Source organism: Ranitomeya imitator, chromosome 5, assembly GCF_032444005.1.
Source record: "Ranitomeya imitator isolate aRanImi1 chromosome 5, aRanImi1.pri, whole genome shotgun sequence".
Classification (NCBI taxonomy): domain Eukaryota; kingdom Metazoa; phylum Chordata; class Amphibia; order Anura; family Dendrobatidae; genus Ranitomeya; species Ranitomeya imitator.
In genome coordinates this window covers 160,755,250-160,777,544 of record NC_091286.1, presented here as the reverse complement: position 1 = coordinate 160,777,544, position 22,295 = coordinate 160,755,250, and the positions used below count along the sequence as shown (strand labels likewise).

The 22,295-nt window shown below is 45.0% G+C and overlaps 1 protein-coding gene across 3 annotated transcripts in view; it reads right to left on the bottom strand.

Moving 5' to 3' along the window:
* The window catches only part of SMOC2 (SPARC related modular calcium binding 2), a 642,212-nt gene that overhangs the window by 444,297 nt on the left and 175,620 nt on the right, over nucleotides 1–22,295 (bottom strand). For all 3 annotated transcript variants that reach the window (XM_069769272.1, XM_069769273.1, XM_069769271.1), the window contains exon 5: nucleotides 7,650–7,697. In XM_069769272.1, the coding sequence (XP_069625373.1) occupies nucleotides 7,650–7,697 (48 nt within the window). The remainder of the gene's footprint in view (nucleotides 1–7,649; nucleotides 7,698–22,295) is intronic.

Below are 22,295 nucleotides of genomic sequence, written 5' to 3'. Positions count from 1 at the left end.
CACCCAATTCTGCTGAGTTGCTGTAGTTCATTAATATAACCCCTTACTTCTGTAAATTACATTTTCTTGTGGATTACAACCTAATTAAAAAGGGAACACAACTTCAGAATTCAGATGAGCACTGCTAATATCTTCTCCTCCTATTTGGTTCTTGCTATGTAATGTTACTGATTTATTCAGGAATATTCTTTACCAACACTTTAAAGGGAAATTGTCACCAGATTTTTGCTATTCCATCAGCCAACAGTATAATTTAGAGGTATAAACCCTTATTCCATCAATATAACACTTACTGGGCTGACTGGTGCAATTTTGAAAAACTCAACAGCTCTACTTGCTGTAGATCTAGAAGTTCTCTAAATATTTAGTTATACAGATATAGGTTATACAGAGCACATGACTATGGAGCACTACATGGCAGCAAGCTTATTAGTCTTCTAGTGATAATCTCCTGATAAAAAATGTTTTCATTAAAACTATAGCACTAAATGACACATCACTGGAATCAGAGTCTCTGTCTCAACATTATGCTGATCTCTTATTAGGTGGCAAAAGCCTGGTAAGGTAACAGAATCCCTTTAAGCAGTCCACACATAGATATCACACCGTTTGGGGCAACACTTCTTTTACTTTCATGGACAGCTGAAAATGAATCTGTCACCAGGTTTTTGCTACCTAATCTGAGAGCAGCATAAAGTAGGAGAGACCCTGATTCAAGCAATGTGTCACTTCCTGAGCTGCTTCCTGTAGTCTTGATAATATCACTATTTTGTCTTTGTGTCTTGTTTATCTTACATTTCTGTCCCAAGCCTCATAGCAAACAGAGTGAGACTAGTTCTCTATGTGTAGGCATGAGTAGACCCGTGGAAGTGCGGGTTCATCGGGTTCGACAAAACATTAGTCCAAAGATTGGATCAGTTACCAGAACTCTACTTGAACTTGAATCTGAACCCGAATCCCATAGAAATCATTAGTGACCTGAACTTTGGAGCTGGAAAATCTCTCTGTCTTCTGCATTCCCGAACTGTAAAACAGACTTCAATGAGATATCCGAATTCGAAGTTCAGCACCGGTCCTGTATAAACCCCAAACTTTATAGCTCGGGTTCACTCATCTCTCTCTACAGTTGTGCTCAAAAAGTTTACATACCCCGGCAGAATTTTTGCTTTTTTGGCCTTTTTTTTTCAGAGAATATGAATGATAACACTAAAACTTTTTCTCCACTCATGGTTGGTGGTTGGGTGAAACAATTTATTGTAAACTACTGTGTTTTCTCTTTTTCAATGACAATCCAAAACATCCAAATTCCCCTGATCAAAAGTTTACATACCCTGGTGATTTTGGCCTGATAACATGCACAGAAGTTGACACAAATTGGTTTTAATGGCTAATAAAGTTAACATCTTCACCAGGGCCGGACTGGCCATCAGGCAGTTCTGGCAAATGCCAGAAGGGCCGATGGCAGCAGTGGGCCGCTCGAGTGTGCCGCTGTCGGTACACGCCCCCCGCTGTCGGCACACTCCCGGCCCCGCATTCAGTTGAATGCAATGATGGGGAGAGAGCGTCTGCTGTCACTCCCTCTCCCATCATTCCCCGCTCTGTCTGCCGCTTACACTGCGGGTGCGCGATGACGTCATATCATCGCGCACCTGCTGTGTGACCGGGCGGGCAGACTGCAGCTGCTGAGACCGGAGCCAGGAGCAGCGCGGGGCAAGAGGAAAGGTGAGTAGAGTCAGTGTTTTTTTTTTTTTATTATTACATGGCATGGCTGCATTACATTCTATGGGGCTGGGCAGCTCTGCATTATATTGTATGGTGGCTGTGCTGCATTACATTCTATGAGGACTGGCTGCATTACATTCTATGGGGGCTGGCTGCATTACATTCTATGGGGCTGTGCTGCATTACATTCTATGGGGCTGTGCTGCATTACATTTTATGGGGGCTGTGCTGTATTACATTCTATGGGGCTGTGCTGCATTACATTCTATGGGGTCTGTGCTGCATTACATTCTATGGGGGCTGGCTGCATTACATTCTATGGGGCTGTGATGCATTACATTCTATGGGGGCTGGCTGTATTACATTTTATGGGGCTGTGCTGCATTACATTCTATGGGGTCTGTGCTGCCTTACATTCTATGGGGGCTGTGCTGCATTACATTCTATGGGGCTGTGCTGCATTACATTCTATGGGGGCTGTGCTGCATTACATTCTATGAGCGCTGTGCTGTATTACATTCTATGGGGCTGTGCTGCATTACATTCTATGGGGCTGGCTGCATTACATTCTATGGGGCTGGCTGCATTACATTCTATGGGGCTGGCTGCATTACATTCTATGGGGACTGGCTGCATTACATTCTATGGGGACTGGCTACATTACATTCTATGGGCTGTGCTGCATTACATTCTATGGGGGCTGGCTGCATCACATTCTATGGGGCTGGCTGCATTACATTCTATGGGGCTGGCTGCATTACATTCTATGGGGCTGGCTGCATTACATTCTATGGGGACTGGCTGCATTACATTCTATGGGGACTGGCTACATTACATTCTATGGGCTGTGCTGCATTACATTCTATGGGGGCTGGCTGCATCACATTCTATGGGGCTGGCTGCATTACATTCTATGGGGGCTGGCTGCATTACATTCTATGGGGACTGGCTACATTACATTCTATGGGGCTGTGCTACATTACATTCTATGAGGGCTGTGCTGCATTACATTCTATGGGGCCTGTGCTGCATTACATTCTATGGGGGCTGGCTGCATTACATTCTATGGGGATGGGCTGCATTACATTCTATGGGGCTGTGCTGCATTACATTCTATGGGGACTGGCTGCATTACATTCTATGGGGGCTGGCTGCATTACATTCTATGGGGGCTGGCTGCATTACATTCTATGGGGACTGACTGCATTACATTCTATGGGGACTTACTACATTACATTCTATGGGGCTGTGCTGCTTTACATTCTATGGGGGCTGCGCTGCATTACATTCTATGGGGCCTGTGCTGTATTACATTCTATGGGGGCTGGCTGCATTACATTCTATGGGGCTGGGCTGCATTACATTCTATGGGGCTGTGCTGCATTACATTCTATGGGGACTGGCTGCATTACATTCTATGGGGACTGTCTGCATTACATTCTATGGGGACTGACTGCATTACATTCTATGAGGACTGGCTACATTACATTCTATGGCGCTGTGCTGCATTACATTCTATGGGGGCTGGCTGCATTACATTCCATGGGGGCTGTGCTGCATTACATTCTATGGGGATGGGCTGCATTACATTCTATGGGGCTGTGCTGCATTACATTCTATGGGGACTGGCTGCATTACATTCTATGGGGGCTGGCTGCATAACATTCTATGGGGGCTGGCTGCATTACATTCTATGGGGACTGACTGCATTACATTCTATGGGGACTTACTACATTACATTCTATGGGGCTGTGCTGCATTACATTCTATGGGGGCTGTGCTGCATTACATTCTATGGGGCCTGTGCTGTATTACATTCTATGGGGGCTGGCTGCATTACATTCTATGGGGCTGGGCTGCATTACATTCTATGGGGCTGGGCTGCATTACATTCTATGGGGCTGTGCTGCATTACATTCTATGGGGACTGGCTGCATTACATTCTATGGGGCTGAGCTGCATTACATTCTATGGGGCTGTGCTGCATTACATTCTATGGGGACTGGCTGCATTACATTCTATGGGGACTGGCTGCATTACATTCTATGGGGGCTGAGCTGTAATGCTGGATACAGCTGTAATTATATGTTATATAGTCGTGTTACACTCCCCTCACTTCTTGTAACCTACAAGTGTACAAAGATATTATACAGTCACCATGTGACAAGTGGGCCTGTGTGACTTCAAATGCCAGGGCTGAATTTTAGTCCCAGTCCGGCCCTGATCTTCACCTATGACCTGTTTGCTTGTAATCTGTGTGTGTGTGCATAAAAGCTGAGTGAGTTTCTGGCATCCAGACTCTTGCATCTTTCATCCAGCCACTAACATTTCTGGATTGTGAATCATGGGGAAGCAAAAGAATTGTCAACAGATCTATGGGAAAAGGCAGTTGAACTGTATAAAACAGGAAAGGGATAGAAAAAGATATCCAAGGAATTGATAATGCCAATCAGCAGTGTTCAAACTGTGATTAACACATGGAAAATCAGGGGCTCTGTAAAAACAAAATCACAGACAGGTAGACCAACAAAAATGTCATCCACAACTGTCATGAAAATTGTTCGGGATGCAAAGAAAAACCAGCAAATAACATCAGCTGAAATACGTTGTTAGGTGTCGAGTTCCCACCGCTGCACAGGGGGAATCTCGAACCATCTCCGCTGCAGTCTCCCATTCTCCTCCAGCCGCAGTGGAGCCTGCTCAGCGAAGACGCCGGTCCCAGTGCCTGGCTGGACAGATGCTGCGCGTTTGGTTACTGCTGCCCTTCAAGGCTCAGCCTTTATAGCCAATACTGTTCAGGGGTGAGCAGGCGTCCCTGGGACTAATTCCTGCTTTTCTCCTTCTGAGCATGCCCAAGGGAAGATCTCTTATTGGAGGTCGGAGGTCACATGCTCAGTTCCTGCAGCAGCTTCTATTGGTCCACCAGGAAAGTCCTGAAGAGCTGCAGCTATAAAAGGTTTGCATGGCCGCTCGGCCATGCGCTAGTATAAATCAGTATTTGTGTGTGGATGTATGCCTGTTCTAGTGAAAGCTCCGAATCATTCCCATCCCTAGAATTGTTGAATGCTTGCGAGTGTTGTAGCTGTCTAGCACCAGATAGTGCCATCCAAACAGGCACAAAATACACTGCGTCTTTCCTGCAGTGACCGCCGCTGCGGTACAGTACGCACTCTGTGCGGCTATCTTTAGCGTCTCCTGACAATCCATCAGTGTAGGGTGGGAACTCCCGTTTGATCCCAGCATCTGACTCAGGGCGTCCTCAGGCGCGGGCTCAAAAGCCACCGAGGGTCAGAGCGAGATCAACCACCAGCATAGTGAGGGTGAGTTGCAGGGATCCCACTAGTACCCATTTGCTACGCCCTATGAATGCTAACAGGGCACAGCATTATCTTTAATCCTGGCGACTCTGTGAAGCAACAGAGTTCGCTCCTATACAGACCGAGTGATGGTAACCGTGTCTATTCAGGTATAGTGCCACCATTTACTAGCAGCAGGTTCCACTCCTGCACGGTGGACCCCAGGCTGTGAATGCACCTATACTATCTCTATATTTACGCGGTGTGTTCTGCCAGCCCTAACAGTATACTAGCGCCAGGGTCTGGCTAGTTATGGCGGACAATCAGCATCTACAACAGCTGGAGGGTAGATTGGCGGCTCTTGAATGCACAACCTTGGCTTTGGATGTCACCGCAGTCGCTGTTCAAGCTGCTAGAGTAGCTTCAGCCAGTTTGTCCGCTGCCACCCCTGCTCCGACTTTATCCCGCCTCCCGTTACCAGACCAGTTTGCTGGTGACTGTAAGCTTTGTCGGGGATTCGTGAGCCAGTGTGCTATACATCTAGAGCTCCTGGCTGCACATTTTCCCATGGAATGGGCTAAAGAGGGATTTATTTTATCCCTTCTGTCGGGCAGGGCATTGGAGTGGGCAACTCCACTGTGGGAGCGCGATGATCGTGTGGTGCAGAGTGCTCCTTGCTTCTCGGACTCTCTGAAACAGGTCTTTATGGGACATCGTGTCACCCATGATATGGCACTCCAACTGCTGGCATTGACACAGGGCTCGTCCATGGTCAGTCAATTCGCCGTCCACTTCCGGACTTTGGTATCTGAGCTGGTGTGGCCGGATAAAGTCCTTTAACAGTGTTTTGGGAGAGACTCGCTGACAATGTGAATGACACCTTGGCCACCAGGGAGATTCCTGCCACACTGGAAGAGAACTATTTCCACCTGCATCGACCTTCGTTTTAACAAATGAAGGTTGGTGCGAACCCAGTGTAGGCAGAGGTTCCGGTTAGCTCCTACCTTCGCCACTCCTCTGGAATCTCCTATTCAGGCGCCTGAGTCCCATGAGGCCATGGAAGTATCTCGAGCAGGACCTAAGTCCCTGGCCGCTCGAATACCCGTGGTCTGTAATGTCTGCCAGCAGATAGGATATTATACCAAGAAATGTTCAGCATAGTGGGGGTGAGTTGCAGGGATCCCACTAGAATCCATTTGCTGCGCCCTGTGAATGGTAACAGGGCACAGTGTTATCTTTTGTCCGGGCGACTCTGTGAAGCAACAGAGTTCGCTCCTATACAGACCGGGTGACGGTACCCATGTCTATTTAGGTATAGTGCCGCCATTTACTAGAAGCAGGTTCCACTCCTGCACGCTGGACCCCGGGCTGTGAACGCACCTATACTATCTCAATGCTTACTGGGTGCATTCCGCCAGCCCTAACATACGGGACTCTCTGAAAACTAGCTGTTTCAAGATGCACAATAAGGAGGCACTTGAAGAAAAATGGGCTGCATTGTCATGTCGCCAGAAGAAAGCCATTACTGCGCAAATGCCAGAAATTATATTGCCTACAATATGCAAAACTGCAGAGACAAGCCTCAAATCTTTTGGAACAAGGTAATTTAGAGTGATGAGACCAAAACTGAACTTTTTGGCCACAAGCATAAATGTTACATTTGGAGAGAGGTCAACAAGGCCTAAGATGAAAGGAACACCATTCCTACTGTAAAGCACCAAGGTGGATTGCTGATGTTTTGAAGATGTGTGAGCTACAAAGGCACAGGAAACTTGGTCAAAGTTGAAGGAAAGGTGAATGCAGCACGCTATCAGCAAATACTGGAGAAAAATTTGCAGTCATCAGCCTGTAAGCTGTGCATGGGACGTACTTGGACGTTCCATCATGACAACGATCCAAAACACAAGGCCAAGTCGACCTGTAATAGGTACAGCAGAACAAAGCGAAGGTTCTGGAATGACCATCTCAGTCTCCTGACCTCAATATCACTGAGCCACTCTGGGGAGATCTCAAGCGGGCAGTTCATGCTAGACAGCCCAGGAACTTACAGGAACTAGAGGCTTTTTGCCAAGAAGAGTGGGCAGCTTTACCATCTGAGAAAATATAGAACCTCATCCACAACTACCACAAAAGACTTCAAGCTGTCATTGATGTTAAAGGGGGCAATACACGGTATTAAGGAATGGGGTATGTGAACTTTTGATCAGGGTCATTTGGATGTTTTGGGCTGTCATTATGATTTAAAAGAGAGGTCACAGTAGTTTGACAATAAATTTCTTCACCCAACTACTAACCATGAGTGGAGAAAAAGTTTTAGTGTTAGCATTCATATTCTCTGAAAAAAGGCCAAGAAAGCAAAAATTCTGTTAGGGTATGTAAATTTTTGAGTACAACTGTATGTGCAACCACATTTGTAGTTTTTTCAGACGAGCAGTCCATATTACAACTATAGCTACAGTCAGAATAAAAGCAATCCCATTATAGGACTAGTAAACTCATTGCATATGTAAAAATAATGTATTACGAAAATCAAGAAAAACTTCAACATTTACATTCAATTACAATGTAAAGTTTACTTCTTTATGCCCTAGCTCTGCGGAATGTCTCTCAGATAAACGAAATAACCAATACCTGATTTTCCTGTTCCTTCTTTCTGGGGAATCCTTTCTGTTATTGATCCTAAAAAAGAAGCATTTTCTTTTTAAAATAGATTTAAATCAAACTCCATTTTCTGCAAATTGCAATGGATCTTTGCTAAACATGTATTAACAAAAACTGCATTTACCATTCCATATTACAAGAAAAAATAATAATTCTTCAGTGAAGTGGGATTAAAATAAAAAATAGTTATACCACACAATAAATAGGACATTTTACAATATTCATACCACTATAGAACTGATTCTGACAATACTATTTTAAATAGATCCTACACATTATAATAATATCAAAAAAGGCAAAAACAAAAGATGTCATGTGCAGTAAGAATAGGTAATGGCCAGTGCCTGCAGCAGAACACCTCACTTTGAAATTATTAAGCTCATCACTATAACAATAGGAACATTACCGATTTTAGGATTTGAGTTTAAGCTATTTAACTTTTTCCCCTTTTCTAAGAGACATAATTAAAAAAGTTATAATTTATCATAATTAAATCACGGCTTGTTTTCCACAAGACATGTTGTAGTTTTGAATTACATCATTTACTTAATCCCACCGCTGCCAACACCTGAGAGGATCTGAGGTTGTTTGTTGTAATAATCACCTAGGCTGGTTAACGATGCAACTATTTTTTATTCCTTACATCCATTGTCTTATGGTAGCTCCGGGTAGATGGTCAAAATACAATGCCCCCAGTCCACAAGATCCCAACTGTCTCCCAAATATTGTCTAGCCCACTGCTTTTGTATTTCCCGCCAGTATAGTCTGTAGACACAGTCCATGCTCCTCCAGACGACGGATATCACGACGGCAGCACGTATATCCCACTCCTGCCAACAACAACATATCATGCAGTCCCAAGAAGAAAGGCGTGCACTCTGGGGGTATGGAGCTAGTGCAGGCTGAACCTGCATAGAATCCAGACAACTCAAAATTGAAGAAAACAACCGCACTCAGAATATTAATTTGTGTCATAAATGTGAAATTTTTTTAATAGGGAACACCACAGTGATTTAATCAAGTGTTGAGGTAACGTTTCGACCCCTTGATGGGCCTTTATCAAACCTCACTTTCAAGTGGAGGGCAATGGAAGGAGAGGAGAACAATGTCCAGGAAGGACACAGCGGCTCCACTGGAGAAAAGAAGAAAATACGAAGATCCGGAATGGCACGGACAGGGAGTGAAATCCCTACAAGCATTGAGGGTCCAGAGGCAGGAAGGTTGGCGGTGGTTCTCCAAATATCTTTGTGGGTTCAAGAAAGATATATATCTTGGTACTGTGTTAGCCATTTCAAAAAATATTTAGAATTGAGAGTCCTCAGTGGTTTATACCTTTTAATGGCTAACTGAAAAGACGGTAACAAATTGCAAGCTTTGAGAAGGAGAGAAGCTGGAGGGAGAGTGGACGCCCCAGAGCCGAGAGGCTAGATTGAGAAAGAAAGAAGGCAGTGTAGCTTGCTTCATGGGTGGGGTACTCTGCTGAGTAGCACTAAATTCTACTAGGCCCAAATGGATTTCCTGGGCTAGATGCCATTACAAAATAGTAGTTAGGTAAACAGGCGGTGTAGCTTGCTTCATGGGTGGGGTACGCTGCTGAGTATCACTAAATTCTACTATGCCCAAATGGATTTCCTAGGCTAGATACCGTTAAAAAATAGTACTTAGGTAAACAGGCGGTGTAGCTTGCTTAATGGGTGGGGTATTCTGCTGAGCAGCACAAAATGCTATTAGGTACAAAACGATTTCCTGGGCTAGATGCAGTTAAAAATTAGTAATTAGATCAACAGGCGGTGTAGCTTGCTTCAAGGGTGGGGTACGGTGCTGAGTATCACTAAATTCTACTAGGCCCAAAGGATTTCCTGGGCTAGATGCCGTTACAAAATAGTGGTTATGTAAACAGGCGGTGTAGCTTGCTTCATGGGTGGGGTACGCTGCTGAGTATCACTAAATTCTACTAGGCCCAAATGGATTTCCTGGGCTAGATGCCGTTACAAAATAGTACTTAGGTAAACAGGCGGTGTAGCTTGCTTCGTGGGTGGGGTACACTGCTGAGTAGCACTAAATTCTACTAGGCCCAAATGGATTTCCTGGGCTAGATGCCGTTACAAAATAGTAGTTAGATAAACAGGCGGTGTAGCTTGCTTCATGGGTGGGGTACGCTTGCTGAGTATCACTAAATTCTACTATGCCCAAATGGATTTCCTGGGCTAGATGCCGTTAAAAAATAGTACTTAGGTAAACAGGAGGTGTAGCTTGCTTAATGGGCGGGGTATTCTGCTGAGCAGCACAAAATGCTATTAGGTACAAAACGATTTCCTGGGCTAGATACAGTTAAAAATTAGTAATTAGATCAACAGGCGGTATAGCTTGCTTCAAGGGTGGGGTACGGTGCTGAGTATCACTAAATTCTACTAGGCCCAAACGGATTTCCTGGGCTAGATGCCATTACAAAATAGTAGTTATGTAAACAGGCGGTGTAGCTTGCTTCATGGATGGGGTACGCTGCTGAGTTGCACCAAATTCTACTAGGCCCAAAATGACTTCCTGGGCTAGATGCCGTTACAAAATAGTACTTAGGTAAACAGGCGGTGTAGCTTGCTTCATGGGTGGGGTACGTTGCTGAGTAGCACTAAATTCTACTAGGCCCAAATGGATTTCCTGGGCTAGATGCCGTTACAAAATAGTAGTTAGGTAAACAGGCGGTGTAGCTTGGTTCATGGGTGGGGTACGCTTGCTGAGTATCACTAAATTCTACTAGGCCCAAATGGATTTCCTGGGCTAGATGCCGTTAAAAAATAGTACTTAGGTAAACAGGCGATGTAGCTTGCTTCATGGGTGGGGTACGCTGCTGAGTATCACTAAATTCTACTAGGCCCAAACGGATTTCCTGGGCTAGATGCCGTTACAAGATAGTACTTAGGTAAACAGGCGGTGTAGCTTGCTTCATGGGTGGGGTACTCTGCTGAGTTGCACCAAATTCTACTAGGCCCAAAATGATTTCCTGGGCTAGATGCCGTTAAAAAATAGTACTTAGGTAAACAGGCGGTGTAGCTTGCTTCATGGGTGTAGTACGCTGCTGAGTAGCACCAAATTGAATAAGGCCCAAAAGGATTTCCTGGGCTACATGCCGTTAAAAATAGTATTTAGGTAAACAGGCGGTCGGTGGCTGGGCTACTCTGCTGACTAGCAGACACTGAAGCTTTGGAGCAGACCTCTGAATGCCAGGCCATAGTATGAGGAAACAACTCTGCAGACGACCCCACCCACCTGGAATTGACGATGGCAACGTCATGTAAAACTCAGCAAGGGGACTAAATAAAAGAGTCTCCATTTTTCCAAAAATTCAGCCACAGACACCACTTAAGTGGCATCAATTTTGCAGAGTGTTTTAAAACATGTGGTGAGGTGATTTTCAAAAATCATCAAGCTTTTAGTCTCCCTAAGATGACACAGGGGTAGAAAAGTCCTTGCAGATCCAGGATTTGTTCATCTTGATGAACGTTAGTCTGTCTACATTGTCACTGGAGAGCCGCGTGCGCTTATCTGTTAGCACACCACCAGAAGCACTGAACGCACGTTCAGAGAGAACGCTGGCTGCCGGGCACGACAAGATCTCCAAGGCGTGAGTGGCAAGCTCAGGCCATTTTTCAAGATTGGAAGCCCAAAATGAGCAAGGGTCCAGTTCCACAATCATGGCATCGATGTTAACTTGGAGATACTCTTGTACCATCCTCTCTAGGCGTTGGCTGTGCGTCAGACTTCTTGTCTCCTGTGGCCTTGCAAAGGATGGTCTAAAAAAAATCTTGAAACGATTGGAAAAAATTGCTGTTACCACCAGATACGATGTTACTGTTACAGTTTGAGTGATAACTCGATAGTCCCACGGTTGGCAAGTTAGAACTCAGAGATTGACTACGTGCACCACTGGTGTTTTGTGGAAAAGCAGATGATAGATTCTGTAACAGTCTCTGCTGATACTCCAGCATGCGTGAATCCCTTTTTATGGCAGGAGTTATTTCGCCAAATTTGCTTTTGTACAGGGGATCTAAAAGTGTGGCAACCCAGTAGTCGGCATTACTTTGGATTCTGACAATCCGAGGGTCATGTTGCAGGTAGTGCAGCAAGGAGGCACTCATGTTTCTTGTGTATCCAGGAGGACCAAATCCTTGTTGTTTTGTTGGTGGTGGCGAAGTAAGAATCATGCTTCCTTCGTCTGCCCTCTCCCCCCAACCTCGCACAACAGAAATTTGATCAAGGTCTCCCTCATCTGATGAGTCTTCCATGCCCAGCGCCAGTTTGTCCTCCACTTCTTCCTTGCCTCCTGCACCTTCCTCAACAGTTTGGCTGCTACCATGTGCCCTTGGTAACCCCTCTCCCCCAGCCTCCAATGCCAGCCGCCTTGGTGCTGTCAACCTTCTTGACCTTGGAGATATGATCCCTTCCGCATACGACTCCTCCTGTTCCTCCTCCTCCTCGTACTCTTGTTCCACCACCTGACTCCGAACACTGTGTAAGGTGTGCTCCAGCATGTAAATCACCGGAATGGTCAAGCTGATAATGGCATCGTCAGCACTAAACATCTTCGTTGCTATTTCAAAACTGTGCAGAAGGGTGCAAAGCGCCCTGATCTGAGACCACTCCTGCAGCGTGATTTGCCCCACCTCTTGATCTCGTTGGCCCAGGCTATACGTCATAACGTATTGCACCAGGGCTCGTCGGTGCTGCCACAGTCGCTGCAACATGTGCAGAGTTGAATTCCACCGTGTGGGCACATAGCATTTCAGCCGGTGAACTGGCAGGCCCAACGACTTCTGTAGAGATGCAAGTCATCGAGCTGCGGGATGCGAACGGCGGAAGTGAGCACACAGTGACCGTGCCCTCTGCAGAAGCCCATCTAGTCCGGGATAGTGGGATAAAAATAGTGGGATAAAAATTGCTGGACAGCCAGGTTCAAAACGTGAGCAATACAAGGCACGTGTGTGACATTGCCCCGGCGAAGGGCCACACCCAGGTTTGCAGCATTGTCGCACACAGCCTTCCCTGGCTGCAGGTTGAGTTGAGACAACCATTGATGGAACTCGGTCTCCAGAGCTGACCACAACTCCTCTGCTGTGTGACTCACATTTCCCAGACATTTCAATGTAAACACTGCCTGATGCCGTTGAGCCCTGATGACAGCATAGTGAGCAGGTGTGCAGGATTCCTTCTGCGCAGTTACAATGTGGGTGGCATTACCAGACAGGCTTTGGGTGCAGGTGGAGGACCGAGAGGAGGGTGAGGAGGCAGAAGCAGTGGAGGAACTTCTAGATACAGAGGATCGACGAGCAACTCGTGGTGACGGCAAGACTTGGACAGCAGCCCTTTCTCCTGATGTCGCCGTAATAACCCAGTGCCCAGTCACCGACATGTGGCATCTGGTACTGGGGCACTGCGACGGACATAAGGTCTCGAAAACCCTCTGTGTCCACCAGGCGGAAAGACAGAATTTCTGCTGGTCTGTGAGGAAGGTGCAGGCGGAGATGTTATGTTGCCTTGCTCAAAATATGGTGTTGATGTCAGAGAGCGCTCAACACCAGCAGGTGTTTCCACTTGCAAATACTGTTGTGGGTAAAGAGGTGGAAGGTCTGCCTCCAAAACCATGTGCGACTGCGCTCCCCACAGTTACAGCGGATGAAGAGGATGCGGATGTACTTGATGTGGCAGACGGTGGTTGACCCGGCCCACTAGGCTGCATTGTAGCACAGTGAGCTTCCCACTGCAACTTATGCCTCATATCCATGTGACGGTTCATGCATGAAGTACTCAAGCTAGTGATTTTTTGGCCTCTACTGAGATTTTGTTGACAAATCTTACAGACAACATGAGTTGGGTCTTCCTTTGCGATATCAAAAAATGCCCAGGCTATGCAAGGCTTAGAGCCCATGTGACCTGAAGAGCCACCACGACTTCTGGTCTGAGGCACAGTTGGGGTTGAGGATGCAGTTGTTGATGTGCTTCCAGTACTCCGTCTCTGTCCAGGAAGGCGCACCGTTACCTCATCATCAGACTCGTCACTAGCATCCTCCTCCACCTCCTCTGCTGACGTCATGGACTGGTGGACTGGGGGTTGACAGTAAGTGGGGTCTACAACCTCGTCATCATCATCTTGTGTGTTCTCACACCCATTGTCCTCAGAGCCAACCTCTTCCTGCCCCGACCGAAAAGTCAAGTTTTTGTTCCAATCAGGTATCTCAGTCTCATCATCATCTTCCTCATTGTCTCCACCAACAGGAGTTACAGTTTGGGAACGAGGGTCTACATTATGCTCAGAACCTTCTTCATCTGGGCCTGGATATGACTCACAAAGATTCTGGGCATCAGTGCAGATCATTCTCTCATCTGGATTCACAGAAGCTCTGGAGCAGACCTCTGATTCCCAGGCTATAGTATGCGTAAACAGCTCTACAGACTCAACCATGTGTGTTACCCCTTGCTCAGACGGGCAGCTGGAGACTTGGGAGCTGTAAGGAAGCAAGTGCGATTGGGGTGACAACTCTGAGGACTGGAGTAGTTTTGATGTTGAAGTTGACATGGAGGAGAGCCCACTTGAACGAGCACTTGATATCCGTTCAAGCACCTGCTGTTCTTGTGCCTCATCTGGAATTTTTGGCGATGCCTGTAGCAATGGTCGTAAGAAAGGGATCATATCAGATTGTCCACGAAAAGAAGTAGACATCTTACTTTGGCTGGAAGATGGTCTTTCTTCTGCAGATGTTACTGTTGCTTTACCACCTACCCCATGGACACAACCTTTTTTTCCCTTTCCAACATGCCTATTCCCTTTTCCACCAGCAGCAGACATTTGCCACTCATTTTAGTGCTGAACTAATTGGCAACTCTGTATCTGTAGTTGTTGGCACAACAACCGATGGATGAAAACCAAACAGAACTGAGTGGCCAACTGTAGCACTAGGCCCAAAACTAATAACTGGATTAGATGCAGTGAAAATTGAGATACATAGGCGGTATAGTTTGTTTCACAGGCGGCTACTCTGCTGATGTGCAGACACTGCTCCTAGGCCCTAAACTATTAATTGGATTAAATGCAGTGAAAATAGAGATACACAGACGGTATAGTTTGTTTCACAGGCAGCTACTCTGCTGATGTGCAGACACTGCTCCTAGGCCCAAAACTATTAATTTCATTAGATGCAGTGAAAATAGAGATACACAGGCGGTATAGTTTGTTTCACAGGCAGGCTACTCTGCTAACGTGCAGACACTGCTCCTAGGCCCTAAGCTAATAACTGGATTAGATGCAGTGAAAATAGAGATACACAGGCGGTATAGTTTGTTTCACAGGAGGGATACTCTGCTGACGTGCAGACACTGTTCCTAGGCCCTAAACTAATAACTGGATTAGATGCAATGAAAATAGAGATACACAGGAGGTATAGTTTGTTTCACAGGCGGGCTACTCTGCTGATGTGCAGACACTGCTCCTAGGCCCTAAATTATTAACTGGATTAGAAGCAGTGAAAATAGGCTACGTTCACATTTGCGTTGTGCGCCACTGCGTCGGCGATGCAACGCACAACGCAAATAAAAATGCACCAAAACGCACGCAAAAACGCTGCGTTTTGCGACGCATGCGTCGTTTTTTGCCGAAATTTCTACGCAAGAAAAATGCAACTTGTTGCGTTTTCTTTGCCCGACGCTTGCGGCAAAAAAAACGCATGCGTCGCACAACGCAGCACAACGCATGTCCATGCGCCCCCCATGTTAAATATAGGGGCGCATGACGCATGCGTCGCCGCTGCGTTTCCCGACGCTGCGTCGGGAAACGCTAATGTGAACGTAGCCATAGAGATACACAGGCGGTGTAGTTAGTTTCACAGGCGGGCTACTCAGATGACTATCAGACAATGCTACTAGCCCAAAAGGATTGGCTGAGCTAGATTACACCAAATGCTGTGACAAACACTTGCACAGCACTGGCACAGACCTGCCTGGCAAACAGTTCTATGAACTGCTGTAACCTACCCTGAAAAGGGCTGATATTACAACTAGTCCCGACTCCTCCCGACTCCCTAAACCTATCTCTCTGACAATTCGCTCCAAAAAAACACTCTTTGTCTGTATAGGGGCCACAGCAGCAACGGTGCCGTCTAACACTAAGCTGCAGCAGTGAGGAAATGGTGGCGACGGGGCAAATGACTGGTTCTTATAGGGCAAGGAGGACATGTGACATACACAGCCAATGACACATGCCCTTGCTTGTGTGCATCACATGCACATTGGCTGTGTGTGCGCGCACTGCTGATAGGCTGAGAGACTACACTACCCCACTGTAAATGCGAGAAAGAAAAAAGAAAGGAGATCGGCGTTATTTCAGCACAGATCTATCCCCCGCCCCCCTCCCGCCCACTATTCACTGAAACAGTCTATTAACAATGATAAACAGTTTCAATGTGCAAATCAAGCGAGGCTTTTACTGAGCGAACAGTTATCAAACAGAAACTCGAACAGCCGAATCTTAAGCAAATTGTTCGGGTTCGTCGAATGACTCGAACACTGCCCAAAACAGCTCGAATTTGAGATTGGCAAACAGTTCGACTCGAACACCGCTCATCTCTAGTTGTGATGTACCCACAAGGTCTGAGGAGCAAATTCCTTAATTGATGTAAGGAATGTTTACAAAACTTTGTATCATCTAATTTCCTCAAAGCATATTCCATGTTTTCCTTGTGAATAAACTCCACAATCACCATTCCATCCTTGTGTACATCAACATAACAGACATCACCAGCTTCTTTAATATTATCTTTCAGAGTCTGACAACTCCCCGATGGGGGAAGCCCTGAGATGGGGACTCTGTATTAATTTTGCTGGGACGAGTGTCTGTTCCTCTCATGGGGTCCTCCATATCTTCCTCCTGATCCCTGGTTTGATGTGGGAAACTCCACACATACTCGACAACAACCAATCTTGTATCCATTGTGTCCAACTATGGCGTCCTCCAAGGATCCTGGAAGCTGATGAAGGCGAACGGTGTTGTGCTGCCTCCATGGTGATTCTTCAGCTCAATATACCGATGAAACAGCTCCTCCAGCTCTTTCTCCCATACATCCACAAGTAAATTGTCGACATAAATCTGCCTATCTCCAGAGTGCTGACCCCTAGCTAAGGGGATGGTCACTTGGCAGCCTAATAAATGGTGTTCCTAGGGTACAATATCTGGGCTGACCAGGGTGATGAAAGACCCAGTGTCCAGAAGTCCCTGGGCCTCCTCCCTGATGTAATTTGCCTAACCAACATCATGTTCCTTCTTAGTAAAAGTTATTGTATTTTGTGCATTATTCACCACTGGCGGGGATTAGTCTGCATGTTGACATTGATCTGTTCCCTCTCAGCTGGTGCAGTGTGAACAGGTCTTTGGCTTTGGGTTATGACATTGGTGCCCAGTGGCACACCATGCTTGATCCTAGGTTGTTGCCCAGTAACACATCTACAGGTATGTGCCGCACTACTCCTACATCCAGTATTCCATGACTGTGACCCCAGTTTAAATGTAGTCGGGACCTCCAAATGTTCTTGATCGATGTGACTAGGGCTCCAAGTTTTTATTTTAATGTTTTGAATGTCCCCATTTATTGAAAGAAAATGTAATAAAAATGACAATTCATGTGAAATAGTGAAAAAAATAAGTAAATTTAGCCATTGCTTCTTAGATTTTGCTTCTATGATATTCATTGTAATGATGGTCTGTAACATGATATTCCAGGACAGTACAATTACAGTGATGCCAAAAGTTCTTATTAATTTATTGGCATAGAGTAATAGAGAAAAAACTGGTATGTGTTGCCATTTTCAGGGCCTGTAACTTTTTAATTTTTTTTTCTGTTGATGAAGCCACTTGAGGGCTTGTTTTTTTTTGCATGATGAGCTATAGTTTTTAATGGATCTAATTTGGGATAAGTACAATATTTGATTAATTTTAGTTGCATTTTTTTAAGTGTGTTGTATCGACCAAAAAAGCAATTTTGGCATTTCACTTGTTTCTATTTATGGCCTTATAGTTTAAATCATTTTATACTCAATCATTATCATGCTCCAGGACTGGGAAAATAATTAATGCAATATAGAATAATTAAATCTTCTATGGATAAAAATGCACAGTTCAAGAGATTTTTGCACCATCTTGGGTATTTTGCTGTGTCTGTTCTATGTGCTATTGTCTGTTTGCTGTCAATAAAGTATTGCCACATGTTTTACCATCACCCTGTGTTGTCTGAATAGTATTATGCCCACGATAAAAAGAGAGCGGCCTCTCACTGGGATGATTCCTAGTCCGTGCGGCCATGAACCAGTGGTCTAGAGCACCCGCTGACCTCCATGTCTCCACAACCGCATTTTGGAAACTAGACCCATTGAGGAATTCATCTAGGGTTGTGTTGAGCATGTGGAACCTGCAGGTACTTCAGAGAACTTTTTAAAATGTGAAAATTACGTTTTTTTTCAGCTAAAATGTTGTTTGGTAATTTTCACAATAAGAGAAAATGGACGCCATCATTTATTACACAATTTTTCCCAAATGCGATGATACCCCATATGTGGACAAAAACCAGAGCTTTTAAAAGAAAGAGCGTTATTTAATTTTGGAGCATAATTTTTTCTAATATAGATTGTGAATCTCATGCCACTGTCATGGCTCAGTTTGGGGATTTGATCTGCTGACCTGTTGCTCCATGGTTCATTCCCTTGTCTGTTGAGCTGATGCCTTTTCTTCCATGTCCAAATGCTTTATTGCATGAAATATGTGTTTGATTACCTACCAACCAGCAAGAATTCTGGCTCTCACAGACGTGTTAGTTATTCTATAAGAAGCCCCCCTACTCTGCACTCATTACCTGTATTAATTGCCCCTGTTTGAACTTGTTGAATGTATAAAAGGCACCTGACCTCATACTCAATCAATCAAACTCCAACCTCTGCACCATGGCCAAGACCAAAGAGTTGTGTAAGGAGGACACTAAGGACAAAATTATAGTTCTGCACTAGGCTGAGATGGGCTTTAGGCAATAGACAAGCAGCTTGGTGAGAATGAAACAACTGTTGGTACAATTATTGGAAAATTATTGGAAAATGGAAGAAACACAAGATGACTGTTAATCTTGGCCGGGGGCTCCAATCAAGAATATTCACTGTTCCCCATGCCCATAGTGTCCCAACCACCTCAGCACTAGATTCAGTGCATAGAGGTGGGAGGGACTATGAACATGAGGAGCAGTGAATATTCATTCTCTTTAATAGCAGGCACACATGTTAGCCGCAGCCGCCACCTGGGGGAGCAGTGAATATTCCAGCAGCTGACATCAGTGTGTGAAGGCACATGTCAGTGACAGCATGCGCTGCTTACATGCTGAAGTCAGCTGCTGGCATCAGTATAGGATGTTGCACTACGAGAGAGCAAAGGGAAGGTGAGTTGAGTTGTTTATTTTTATATGTGTGCAGCGTGATGGAGGCTATGCAGACCAGTATCGGAGGCCATGTATACCCGGATGGGGGGAACATGTACACCAGGATGAGGGGCATATATACCAGAATGGGGGGCCATGTATACTTAGATGGAGTGCCATGTATACCACGATGGGGGCCACATATACCAGGATGGGGGGCCATATATGCCAGGATGGGAGGCCATGTATACCAAGATGGGGGGCCATGTATGCCAGGATGGGGGCCATATATGCCAGGATGAGGGGGCCATGTTTACCTGGATGGGGAGCCATGTATACCTGGATGAGGACATGTATATCAGAATGGGGATTATATATCCCTGGATGGGGACATATACAGTATATAAGGATGGGGGGCATATATACCAGGATGGGGATATTAGTACAGAATTGGGGGACACTACCCCTATAATAGTATGAGCAGATCCTTCCCCATAACAGTGCATCATGCCACATGATTTGCTTTTTTTTTTCTACTTTCATCTTCTAATACCTAGGAGCGTCTTATAGTCCAGAAAATATGGTACATATTTACTGTATATAGTTTCAGGCAGTAGCAGTACAAAGTTTCTTGATGCAATAGGAAGGTTAATTAAGTGCTCATAAACTTCCAGCATGAAGTCAAACAAAAACAAACAAAAGAGTCTATATTACAGAACAAGACGCAGAGTGGTTCAGCCTTTATAGATTAATTTTCCACTCTCAGACTCTAGCAGGATCTGAGCAACACACACAAGGTCTTCTCACCTTGCACACACAAACAGCAATAAAACAGCATAGCTGCTTTATATAGGGCCTTCTGATTCCTAATTGGACATATTAGAGCAGACAGACCCGCCCATCTATTTCTGACTGCACCTAAAAAACAAATCCTTGCTATGCCTTATTAAACCTCTCAGTACTAACTGTGCTATAGACTGCTTTTTTTAACATAACCAAGGCTAAAAACCTCAGTGATAAATATCTGCTATCAAGAACCTTTTTGGATGAAAGCCTACACATCCCTCCCCTCTGTGCAAGGCTGGAGGGCTAGGCACCTTCTGCCATCAAATAAACTCTTGACAGCATATCTGCATTCATATATAGCTTCCCATGCTTCTACCTAGAGATTAAAATCCTGCAATGTCAGAATTCAGTGGGTTACCTGGGCATTATTCACCTTTTTCTCCCACATCCACCTTAGTGGGGCATGGTCTGATACCAACAAAAAATTCTGCTCACTTGATAGCCAACCATTCCTTTTCTATAATAGAGTACTTTTTTTCATATGGGGACAACTTCCTACTCAAATAGATTATTAGGTGTTCTTCCCCATTGACTTCCTGTGACATGACAGGTCCCAGTCTGACATCTGATGCATCTGTCTGGAAAATAAATTCCTTGGTGAATTTTCGATGTTATCAACACTGGCAGTCTACAGAAGCTAATTGTAGCTCCTGAAAATGTTCTTCAGTTTCTGGAGACCACCTAGCTATCACTGAAGGGGTGCTATAATGGCAAAATTAGGTACAAACCTCCTATAATACCCCATGATGCGCAGGCACGCTGTTTTTTGTGAGGGGTTTTAGCCCACTCTGTATAGCCTCCACCGTTATTTGGGGTTTAATTTCTCCCCTGCCTACTACGTAGCCAAAATATTTTATTTCCTCCATGCCCATTGCACATTTCTTCGGGTTCATAGTAAAGCTGACCTTTCTTAGGGTGTTGAGTACTGCTTGGACTTTACTTAAATGGCGAGCCCAATCACGGTTGAAGATGTCAATAGAATTTAAGTAGGTTGCTGTGCACTTCCTATGAGAGGATAGGACCCTGTCCATGGCTCTCTGAAATGCGACCAACTTCCCCTACAACCCAAAAGGCATCATGACATACTGATAGCAGCCATCTGGGGTCAATAAGGTCATCTTTTCCTTGGCCTCCCTGGAAAGGGGAATCTGGCAGTAGCCTTTTGTGAGATCAAGAGTGGTGATGTACTGAGCTGGACCCAATTTCTCAATTAACTACTCTACACAGGGTATTGGGTAGGTATCAATCTTTGAAACTTCGATGAGTTTCCTGTAATCATTACAGAATAGCCATTTTCCATCCAGCTTTTGAACTAACACAATGGGGCTTCATTTTCCCTGGTTGGTGAATTTTGCAGTTGACCTAGCCAACCTTCTCCACCACTTCATGAGAGTCCTGCCACTTGGCCAGGAACTTACTCTCCCCTGTGGGCACTAGCACCAGTACTCAATCTACAGGCTTAAATTGTGTCATTCAAGCCAACCTATTGTCTACCCGGGACTGAGCTTCTTGTGTCCTGAAGAGATGTTCTTTCACAACTGGTATCACTTGGGCAATCATGTCCTGCTTAGAGTCATAAATGATTTATTACACTTTTATATGGTATGGATTCAGTTCCCCACGTCTCTTTTGCTACACCAAGCAGTCCATGGGGTGTCGGCTAAACAGTAGTTCAAACAGGGAGAAGCCAGTGGAAGCTTGGGGAACTTCCCTGATAGAGAACAAGAGATAAGGCAGAGGACAGTCTCTATCGTGATCATATTTTTCTACCACCTTTTTTAACATGGACTTTAAGGTTTTGGTAAACCTTTTTACTGTGCCATCTGTCTGTGGATGGTACACTGAAGTTTGGGGCTGCAAAATTTTCAAGGTCTTGCACATCTTCCTCATGACCTTCTACATGAAAACTGTCCCTTGATTTGCTAATATTTCCTTAAGAAGGCCATTTCATGAAAATACAAGAATCAGCTCCTGAGCAATACATTTAGAGGAGGAATTTCTGAAAAGCACTGCCTCAGGGTACTGCGCAGCATAATCTACAATCACCAAGATATATTAATGTCTTCTGGCAGACATTACCAGGGATCCCACTAAATCCACCAAGTAAAGAGGAAATTGCACGGCACAACCAACCGGTAATTAAAACTTCTTAGTTTATTCAAACATTTTTAAAAACCTATGGATCCATCTATACAATGCAATTAAACAGTAAATGCATTTAATCATAGGATACAATGAGGAATAAAAAGATAGATTTTATAACATGTGAAAACCAATTACATTAACCTATACTTAACTTTAGTAATGCAACACACAACCTACAACCCTTATG